The 11,425-nt window shown below is 35.1% G+C and overlaps 1 protein-coding gene across 1 annotated transcript; it reads left to right on the top strand.

Annotated features, from left to right (window-relative positions):
- Positions 1-4,560: 4,560 nt before the first annotated feature.
- Positions 4,561-11,329, top strand: CDCA7L (cell division cycle associated 7 like). Its single transcript, XM_026706215.1, has 8 exons — positions 4,561-4,695; positions 5,371-5,625; positions 6,530-6,592; positions 7,423-7,584; positions 8,989-9,096; positions 9,900-10,049; positions 10,270-10,406; positions 11,317-11,329. Exons 1-8 carry the CDS (start codon positions 4,561-4,563, stop codon positions 11,327-11,329), a joined length of 1,023 nt encoding a protein of 340 aa, XP_026562000.1.
- The last annotated feature ends 96 nt before the right edge of the window (positions 11,330-11,425 follow it).

The following is an 11,425-nucleotide window of genomic DNA, read 5'->3' as shown; positions in this document are numbered from 1 at the left end:
CGAAGTCTTTGCAGTTGCTCTTGGAGGAAGACTGAGAACTTGACTTCAGATAGCTGCCTGCCTTTTTTTCCTCTTAAAAAATTCATCCTGGTTGAGGACAAACTGGGTAAGTAAAAGAAACAGTATTAGTGAGCAAGCTAGCAACTTGAGGTCACCTGGAGGACTGACTTCCAGGATAGCCACACCCTGCCATTTACTCTAAAGAGTGTCTTTCTGGTAACTTGACCTAGAAGGTAGTAAAGGGAATTTATAGTCTTGAAGTAGTTTCCCAAATTAAGTCATTTCATCCTTGGTAAGTATTTGTGATTTCCCCCTCTTCTTCTTATGCCTAGTGACTCTCTCTCTCTCTGTGTGATATTCTTTATTGATAAAACCTGCCTATTGACCAAAGCTGTGTGTCTGCTGGTTTCAGCTGCCCTCAGGCCTCTGCTAGCCTTGTTAGTGATGACCAGAGAACCCTGAATAGCAAGGGGAACCAGTGAGATCCGCATGCAGGGCAGCAAAAGGTTGTAACGATTGAATCATAACTGGGCAGAATATAACTTTAAATTGTTAAGAGGACAGCCCAGAAAGAAGCTCATGGAGAACCAGTAATTAGAAAGTGTTCAGGTGAATCATAAGGCTGGTAAACTGGAGGCAGGTGTGTAATTAAGGTGCTTACAATTTTCCCTTTGAGGAAGGGTTTGCTGGCTGGGGTAAATTGTAAGGAATTTAATTTCATATAGCTGTTTTATGTCTTAATCAACTCAGCTCAGAACAACTGAATAAAAAAATATTCCAACACTTAACAACAATCCAGGTAAGTTCAATGAGGTTGAATATACAGAATTACTATACAGAAAGAATATATAGCCACTCGTCTGACTAAAAGCAATTCTGGGCAGTGCATAACGTCTTCTAATTATATGTTATAATAATTCTTAAATCTAGTTTGGTATTCGAGGTTGGTTCTCTTCACTGAATTTTAGAAATTTCTCTTTAATTATTAGCATCTCTTTCCAAGAAGTACCTGCATTTATATGGGTAATCCACAGCATCTCCTTGCCGCCCCGCCCCCAGCAAAGTAAAAACTTTGGTCCTTTCGGGGACTTGGTATAAGTTTAAACATTATTTTTAACGGCGTCCCTGTCAGATGCCCCGAAACAATCTGGTGTTGATCAAACTTTTAAAGGAAGACACATTATTTAAGACATAAGTCAATGATACCCTGGCTAGATCTAAACGGGACTTGTAGCCCTCGGGAGGTCTCGCTTTTGGGGGGAAGCGGACTTTTCACCAGCGCTCCTTCCCTTTCCACCGCCGTGGCTGAAGCCTCCTGGACGCTTCACGCGCCGGCAGTTTCCGCCTTGAGGACCATCACGTGTGCTCGCGCCCGGTGTAACGAGGCGCTCAACGCAGCCCCCTCGGCTGGATTCTAACACGGGCACCGCCCCCTTATCCACCGTCTTCATTTCAGGCTTGCCCGCTTGCCTTGCGCCCGGCGATAGGTAGGTCGATATTGAAGCTTTATTTGGGGGAAGGGATGCTGGAGGCGACGCGTCCAAGAATTGGTCTTTCTCCCGGTTCTTTTCCAAACTCCCTTAGCGAGAGTGGGAGGAGAACACCATAAGAGAGCGCGCTTTTCAATCGGCTGCAATTGGAGCGCCTAGCTCTCGCGAAGCTTCTATTAGCACCCACAGAAAAGTTTCAGTTTCTTCAAGAGCAGGTCACCCATCACCCCTTCTTGGGTCGTCTTCTGAAAAGAAATAGTATTTTAGAGAAAGTTTATTTAGGACCGCAAATTCGCGTCCATGGAATAAGCTATGTTTAATAACTCAGGAGGGAGACTTCTGTTAGGGAAGCAGTGGTTACATACTAGCTAGATCAATACAGCTGTAAAATTGGGGAAGGCAACCGGGTGCCTATCAAATACTTTCGTATTACAGATACTGTAACTGCAAGGCTGGCCAGATGAAGCTTTGGCTCCATTCTTTTAGCTTAAAGAAACAGTATCTTGATGATGCAAATCGTTACGCTCTTAGCCAGTCCTTAACCCAATCATTACTAATGGGAGGGGACAATTCTTTAGCTGTTTGAATTCTCCCAGGTATCCAACTAAATTCTCCCAGGTATCCAACTAAATCATTGAAACTTCTTCAAGCTAAAAATTAGCACATTGGTTGAGAAACTTTAGGGAACTATTCATGAAACATATCAAGAGGATATCAGGTTGCCTATTAGTGGCTTAATAATAAAGTTTATTGAATAGCTTCTGGCCTTATAAAGGAAATTCTGAGTATTTGAACAAAAAATATTAGTGAGATGTACCGCAAGTCTGGGCAATTCAGCTGTGCTTATTGAAGTCTTGTTTCTCTCTCTCCTCCTCCCCCACTTTTTTTTTGCCTGCTTAGGATCGAACTTTTCCTTCTTCTGAAAAGAAAACCGTGGGATTGCTTTTGGCTCTTGGCCCAACTGATGAAAAGGGTAATTTTATTCATTTCCCTAATTTACCTGGAAAGAAAATTGGGGTTCCTTTTGGGTTCTTGATAGCTGAATGCTTCTTAATCCAGTTTGCTAGGGAACAGTAGTATTGCCACCATCACCACTAAGATAGACCTTCATGGATCGATTGTATGCTACAAATGGGCATTTCACATGGCCTTGCAAGGATCTTCTACACAATGGAAGGCTAGACAGAGAAAGGTGGTGAATAGACCTTAGATCCCTGGTTGTGATGCAACCGGTCTCATGCCATGAATTATGACAGATGTCCAATCTAATAATTGAAAGACAGTGACTTGGAAAAGTGTGTCAAATGGATGAATTCTTATCTTAAACTGTAGTTTAGTCTAAAACACCCATGGGGAAAAGGGAAGGGGTTCAACTATTGGTTTAAAAGCGTGTAGTCAGTAAATTAGCCATTGCGCCCAAGCTGCTAAAACAGAATGGAAAAAAATAAAACTTTAGTAAGCAGATGGAAGAAAAGGTTGTTTGTAGCAAGAACTCTTTCTTTTATGGAGAACATAATGCACCATTATTATGTTCTCTATAAAAGTTAACTGTACACCTGATATATATTGAATAGTTTACATTTAAATAAAGACATTTGGCTGCACTGAAACACCTAAACATGATTCTTAAAATCAGAACAATTTAGGAAGGATGGACAGCAATATGTTTTGGAACTTCACTATTACCAGCACTATCCATTATATAGAAGTTGAAAATGTACTTCTCTGGAGAATGCACCTTCCTTTAATAATTACAATATGTAATGAGATGCAAGGACAAAACTAGTTCAGTATCACAACAGTTGCTAGCTCAACTATACAGTAAGGTAAGAATTAATAGGCTTGTTCTTGGAAGCCAATTACTCATTGCAGCTAGATTTCATAGCTCTTCATGTACATTTTCTGTTAAATTGTTAAAACCTATAAAGCTTCATGTTATCATGAATAGGGAAAAACTTCTAACTGTATTGGAAGAGGACTGAGAATAGTATAGAACAGAGGTGTCAAACTCAATATTGTCACAGTGGCATCACGTGATGTATCAGGATGTTTTTCCTCTTTGCTAAACCAGGCCTGGGCAGCGAGTGACACATCTGGCTGGGAGTTTGACAGCTCTGGTATAGAACAAACTTATATATTAGGGAAGAGCTCTTTTTCACTCATACAACACATGATTCAATTCCTGGTATTTTTAGTTAGGTAGAGAAAGTTGATCTGAAATTCCAGAGGGCTGTGGCCAATGTGAACAATATTAAGTTCAGAGGTCCATTACATTGATTCTGTTAAAGAGAATTTCTTCTATCTTCTTAATGGGATGCTTCTGTTCATGTATCCCACCAAACAGCATTTTTGCCACCGAGCATGCTGAATCCTGTGGGTTTATTTTCTTTAGGAATTATATATTTAATGCCATTTTTCTCTCTGAGATCTTCAAACTATCCTGATAATGTTCTTATGTTTTGGTAATTATGTCCATTGTTTTGGCTATGTACCAATTAGCCCTGGACAAAATGAAATTGCTGTGACAGCAGATATATAATGACCTGGATTGAAATGCCACTAAATTGTTCTTGAATCCAACCATGCTTGTAAAGTTGTCAGTTCTGTGCAACAAATACTATATTTCACTAAGATGTCTTACTTGTAGTGTTGTTCTTTAATTATCCTATAATAGGTACTATTTTGGAGGAAGAAATTATCCATTTTTTAGATTTGGGTTTATGTTAATAATGTATGTTGGTATTAAATGTAATAATATTTTATATGTTAGGTTACACTTGGCTCCCATTTGTCCTTTATATTTACTGCCCTATCTTTAGGTAATTAATAAACTATTTGTTGCTTATACCTGTACAAATCTGTTATTTTTTTTAATTTTGTTTACTATTAATCTACTGATTTGCAACCTGAATCAATCTGCCTAGCATCTTCTCTCCATTGGTTTATTAGTTTTTCTGGGTGTTACTTAAGGAATAGAACTGAGTAGAAAATTAAGATCATGGTAGTATTCATAACACAAAATGATTATTTTTCCAAGCTTGACTATTTTATATTTTTATGAATTGGACAGATGCTGGAATTTGTTGAAATATTTAATGTCCCAGATGATGATGATTTTCTTGGTTTGGAACTTGATATTCCCATGGAAACATTGTCATTGGATGACAGAAATGAGTATGATAATATGCCTGGAACATCAAGGATGGTAGGAGAACAATTTATACCAAATTATGCAGTTTTCATCCAGTGAATCTCATGGTCTAAATTGCAACTTGATTTTTTTATGATATAATTGTTTTCTAAAATACAGTAAAATCAAGTGAAAAATCTGAAGTAAAATTTTCTTCTTTTTATAGCTGCAGGTTCTATTTCTATTTCTCTATGGACTGTTCTTCCAATTAATATGCAGTTTATTGCTTGATCTAATACTTGTTACTAATAGTGTTTAATGTTGCTATATATGATTATGGACTTAAGGCTATTCTCTACATAACTGTGGTAATTTCTGCAGTGTAATTTTTGTTACAGTATTTCAGATAAATGAATGATTGAATTAATTGATTAGTTAGATATCATAGTAAGCTGGCTCTTGTTTGAATCTATATTTGAAAATATTTTACTATTATATTTTCTGCTGTCCAATGTAGATCTTGGCCATCTGTCTTTTGCTCTTTTTCTGTGTACCAAGTCAGCTTGAACAATACATCTGAAATTACTGATTACAAACTCGATAATTGTGAATCTGTTTAAGTAAAAATCAAGATATTTTTAAAAGATACCTTCTAATATGATTGGTGTAGCTAAGGTAAATAAAATATATATTTTCCATAATGGAAGTGCAACTGTATGTAACATAGGTTGTTTATTCATCCTTTTTTAGGCAATGGAATTGGAAGGAGACAATAACCCATCTTTAATTGAGGAAGAAGAAATGGAAACCGACTCATCTCATAAGAAAAGAAGGTTCAAAATTCAGGGGACATCACAGCTTCCTAAAAAGATAGCTACAAAAAATACAAATGGGAGAAACGCAGATCAAGATACTTCTTCTGAATCTGAGGCAGATGAGGCATCAGATGAAAACTCTAATGTACTTTTGAAAAGAGATCAGAATATAAAAGAAAATAAAGCTGTGGTAAGAACTAACTCAGCATTCTTAAATGGCATTAATAGTCAAGAAAACAAGAAGTGCAATTCTAATTGCCTCTTTTGCTTTATCAAACATTTTTGTATCAAACAAAGGCAAATTAATTGGATTTTAGTGAGGGATCCAAAGATGGATCACCTGTTATTGGATTAATAAGAACAAATTAACTTTTCAAGCCTTATGCATTATTGTAGTTCAAACTGTCACCATTTTGTTTGAGTTTGAATTCCATATTAACTATAGATTTGTTCTTGTGGTTGCACCGAAGAGGGAAAACTTGAGGTGCATTTTTTAAATACTACATCACATAGTAGCAATATAAATGCTGGAAGCTCAATATGACTAAAAAATATGCCCAAAGTTTTTCAGTGAAATTCTGTTTATACGTTACAAGTATTTTCCTTGAATTTCATATCTGCAGTAGATTTAGTGGGCACTCTGCCTTCATACTGCCTCTCCTCACTCATTGGGTGAACAAGGCCTGGAACCTTGTTTGTCCATGCTTATAATTGCATATAATCATATATTGCTACTTAATAAATTTTAAACCATTGTACTGTGTAAAAAACATAGTGTGCTTTGAATTTGCCACCTTACTCTTTGAAATGAAGGACAAAGCTTGCTAACATGGCATAAGTATATAAGAAATTGCTTCCATAACTTTTGAAATATGAATAAGTTTATTATTAACTTGAAACTTTTACTGTAATATTCTGAACAGTGAAACAAATATCAGTGTGATTTTAAACTATGTGATAACATTACTAAAACTATTCTAAAAATGTGAGGATTTATATTTTTAAAAATGCATCATGAAATAGTATATAGATAATATTGCCATTAAGAACAAATTTGATTTATGGAGAAAATAAATTCCATTTTCCCATTTCAGCTTGCACAGTTACTAGCTGACCTAGAGTCTTCCATACCTGAAATAAATATTCCTTCCTCAACTGTAAGTATAAATAATTTTCTTTTACAAAAATTTGTTTTGCATTGAGTATATATGACTATTTTTTGCAAGGGTACAATATTATTTGCTGTGGCTTTTAAAAAAAATATATTTTGTACTTGAACCGAGTATAAATACAAGAAAGTCATAAAATTATGGCTTTTTTTTCAGTCAGATGTGACTCAAAGGATTAGCTCCCTACTCTTGGCATTTGCAGAATTTTGCTTCTAGTATATTTATCAAAAGCTTTCAAAATTTACATTTAGGAATGTCATGCACAAATTTACATTTAGGAATGTCATGTTTAGGAAGTCATGCACAATATCAGACTAACTGAAGGAACCAAGATTAGTTTTCACAATTTTATGCACCTCTTTGACCAATTTAGTAACTATTTATCTAACACTATAGCCCTTAGCCAATGCTCTTTTGATGTAGATATACTGCAACCTGTGAACTGTAGACACAATATACATAAAGAAGTGTGTTGTAGAATGTAGTTGCCTAATAATAATACTTAACCTAAGTACAGAAAAACAAGGAAAATGGTAGGTCTATGTTTCATGTTCTTTCAGATACTTGCTCTCTTAGGACAAAGAATTCTGAAATTAATGTTGGCATGAATTTTTATTTCCAACCTTTCCACAAATTTTGTCCAAATATGTATCAGTTCTTATTACATACATTCCCAAATAGTGTAGGGATTAGCAGACCATAAAAGGCATTTTAAAAAAAAGAATTTGAAATGGATTAAACAAGGTGACCATGATGAGCTACTGCTTCAGACTACATGTTCATTAAGAAAATGTCTCTCTCCCATTCGTTTGTTTTAGAAACGAAAGAAAGCATCAAGGAAAAGAGCTTCAGGAGAACCAATACAGCATCGAACTAATCCAACTAGGATTGCTCGTCCCCCAGAAAACTTCGCTGTGGAAAAAAACCTACCTGTGCAATGGGATGATAATGAAACATATCACAGCTTAATAAAGAATGAGGTATGTGATATTTTGGATTTATTTTAACATAATTAGCATAAAAGTAACATAAAGTAACATTAACATAAAAGTATAATTAGCAAGTAGCAAGGATGGAACTTACCAAGCATGACCTAAACATTTAAGTAAATAGACTAGTGCAGGGGTTTCAAACTTGTGTTGTCACATGACCTATTGTGACTTTTCCCCCTATGCTAAGATGGGGGTGGGCGTGGCCAGCGCATGACGCAGTTGGCCCGTAGGCTGCGAGTTTGACATCCCTGGCCTAGAGTCTATCCTTGTCCTGGTAATAAATAGTAAGTCTTGTGGTTTATAATCGATCGATTGCTGGGCTTACACACTGTTCCAGTCACAATATTTTTATTTACTTTTTATTTATTTATTTTTGTCAATTGCTTACAAGATAATAGGTGTAAGTAAAAACAAAGTTATGAATACATGGATACATATAAGAAAAATAAAAAAAATAAAAGATACAATAGGACAGGGATGGTAGGCACATTGGTCCACTTATGCACGCCCCCTACAGACCTCTTAGGAAAGGGGTGAGGTCAATAGTAGACAGTCTAAAGTTAAAGTTTTTGGGGTTTGGGGAAGAAACCAGAGTCAGGTAGAGTATTCCAGACATTGACCACTCTGTTGCTGAAGTCGTATTTCCTGGATACATTCTTTGACTACAATAGAGTTTGGATTGAACTGCTAAGCTGGGTGGACCATTTGAAGGTTAAAGATAGTTCAAAATATATTGAGGAAGCCCTTTGTCTATTCTGACCCAGAAGCAATATCACTAAATTGACTCTGGAAATTTGAATATGCTATTTTCAATTTTTCAATTTTTAAAAAGTGCTAACCCTGTCAGGATTTAAATGGCTGAAGTAAACAGAATAAATTTTGGGATTTGGCAGGAGAACAATCTATAAAAACCATGTTGGCTCATGAGGGTTATTGTGAAAATAGGACGAGGAAAGAGTGTGAGATATGTTAGCTATCTTGAGGTACTTTTAAAAATAATAAAGGTGGGATATAAAATAAAAAATATTTTTTGCAATGTTTTCTCGTCCTTTGTGCTGCAATTATTGAGTGGTGGTATACAGTCAATTAGAGGGGGAGAATTACATTTTCAGAAAAATAAGTCAAGAAAACAGGGAGAAGTTACTCTTATAAAAATAATATATGTATAGTAAATTAATGAAATATAAACTTCATGATTCAAGAAACAATTTATAATTATATATTTTATTGTACTAGATAATTCTTTAAAATAGACTTACTGTCAAAGCAAGCATAAATATTACATATTAAAAATATAAATATTTTAGTGGATAATCTATTTAGATTGTAAGTCTACTTGAATACAGAGTTTAAAGTTGTATTTGATTTAGAGATGGTGAATTTGTCTTATAGCCCAAAAAAAGAAAAACATCACACACAGAACCTCCACCAGATGTAACAAATGAAGACTTAGAACATATTGCATTTACCCATAAAGGGAAGATCTACCATAGGATTTTGGTAAGTGGTTTTCTTTATAAATTTGCTCAGTTTGAATTGAATGCAATGTTTTATATCAAATCAGTTTTTTACCCTCTTTATGTACACAATATTCTTGAGGTATCTTTACACTTATATAATGATCCAGCTGCCACAGTGTTATTTATATTGGTGAAATCACTTTCACTTCCCATGAGCAGGATTAATCTTGCCTACTGTCATAGTGTACTGTGAAGTATTTAATATTTTAATTATAGTCTATAATTATACTGACAATTTCTAAAACACACACAGTAAAATAACTACCAATAAATTATTTATCTTCTCAAGGTATTAGAAGTGCCTGCCTCAAAAAAAAAAAGAAGCAAATACTTACCAGGAATTTAAGCAAAAAAAAATGGGGGGGATTACTTATAATGCTAATTTTTGCATGATAGCTAACCCTCCAAAATGAAATGAGCATCAGATTAAGTTTGGGCTGGTTTTAGTGTTGCTAACTTGTAAAATCTGAAATATTGCTACAGCTTTGTAGAACCAATACAGTAGCAGGCTTTTCAGCTTCCATTTTATAAATTGGTTTTCCACTCCAGTTGAATTTATTGGCTAATTCATCTTGCCTTATTTGAAACATGCATTTGTATTGGGAGTTGTGAAAAAAGCTTCTTAATATTCCAGCAACAAACATGTATAATTATCTGTGTTTTTGGATAATAGTAATTCGTCAAATTCTTTATCAGAATAATAGGAATACATTGATGAAAAGCACCATGTTTATCTTCATACTGTATGTATTTCTAAAAATAATAACATTTGTCCACTATCAGGGAACCACATGCCATCAATGTCGCCAAAAGACAATTGATAAAAAAACAATCTGCCATAATAAAGACTGTGTCGGAGTGCGGGGACAGTTCTGTGGACCATGTCTCCATAATCGCTATGGAGAAGATGTGAAAGTGGCACTTATGAATCCAGTAAGTCTCTAGTTGTTTGAATTGTGGGGTAATGAAATGGAAGATACAGTGAAGTAATTGGTGATCTGACTGTTTTATTTTTATTATGTACATGACTTCAGAAACATGCAACATTGTGTCTTTATGCAGGACTAACTATATCACTAACTTTGTGATTTCCACGTTTAGGTGATAGCATATTACTTATAAGGTGAACTAATAGTCTTCTCCCACTTTTAAGAATTGGTTCTGTCCACCTTGCCGTGGAGTGTGTAACTGCAGCTACTGTCACAAACGTGATGGTTTCTGTGCCACTGGAACACTGATCCACCTGGCAAAGCTTTATGGTTATACCAGTGTAAAGGAGTACCTTGAAAGGTAAACTTATGCCTAACCTTTTATAGGGTGGTTTGTACCAGAAGTATTTCAATATTGTCAGTTCTAAGAAATCACTGTATGTAACAGTCTAATTTGCTGTGTTTATTTTACTTTTATTTATTTAGATTTATATTCCATCCTTTCTTCAGGGTGGTATACCTACTGCTCCTCTCATTCCCCCCCATTGCAAACTATCTTTTGGGGTAGGTTGGACTCAGAGAGTGAGCTTGAGCTGATATAGATTTTTCATGAAGTCTGCAGTCATGCAGTTCTACAAGTAATAATTTTATCTATTTGATCTTATGATTACTTTATATGGTGGTTGGAATATTTATATTCCTTAGTCCATTCTGAGCTGAGATTAAAAACAACAACAACCCACCAGGCAGCCACATGAAATTACGTTCTTTATCTGGGAGCAATGATAGCAAGCTGTTAGGTGAGTGGTGGCAAAACCCAAGTTAATATATGTCACAGCTTCTCCTTTCCCATTCATCTAATTCCATCCTCACATCATCCCCTAAATGGAATTTCTTTTCTCCCATGCCAGAGTATCTTACGTTTTCTGAGAATACACTTGTCTAACAAGAATAATGTGCCTGGATAAGCTACTTTTAAAGTCCATGAACAGTGAAGAATAAGAAGTTCAATAAATGTTAAGAAAGTGAGAGTCTTAATAAAATGTTCCTTCTAAATATTCTAATCCTGCCTAATATTTTGTAAAAATTAAAAGACTTTTAATTTTGAAAAATAATTTTGTGAATGCATGTAATGTTTTTGCTTTTTTCTTATAAAGGTACTGTTTACATTGGAAGCTGGAACAATGCTATTGGTAGGATAATAGAGCTTATAATGCGATAGTTACATTCTCTTTCTTAAACTCTAAATGTTTTTTTCTTTTTTATTGCAGTATGCCAATGTAGCATGTTAACGGAAATGAGTGAAAATCCCCGAGACACCTGTGTGAATTCTGGTTTTGATGATTTATATATATACTATATTTACTTAAAAATTTCATT

This window comes from Pseudonaja textilis, chromosome Z, assembly GCF_049901715.1.
Source record: "Pseudonaja textilis isolate UNSWEBS1 chromosome Z, rPseTex1.2, whole genome shotgun sequence".
In the NCBI taxonomy this organism is placed as follows: Eukaryota; Metazoa; Chordata; class Lepidosauria; order Squamata; family Elapidae; genus Pseudonaja; species Pseudonaja textilis.
The sequence above is the reverse complement of the archived record's forward strand: the minus strand, read 5'-3'. Positions and strand labels throughout refer to the sequence as shown.

What these genes read in the sequence shown, in the direction of transcription:
- CDCA7L (XM_026706215.1), top strand. Translation starts at nt 4,561, where the DNA reads ATGCTGGAATTTGTTGAAATATTTAATGTCCCAGATGATGATGATTTT. An exon ending in TAAATATTCCTTCCTCAACT is followed by an intron (nt 6,593 to 7,422) that starts GTAAGTATAAAT and finishes CGTTTGTTTTAG; the next exon opens with AAACGAAAGAAAGCATCAAG. An exon ending in AAGTGGCACTTATGAATCCA is followed by an intron (nt 10,050 to 10,269) that starts GTAAGTCTCTAG and finishes CCCACTTTTAAG; the next exon opens with AATTGGTTCTGTCCACCTTG.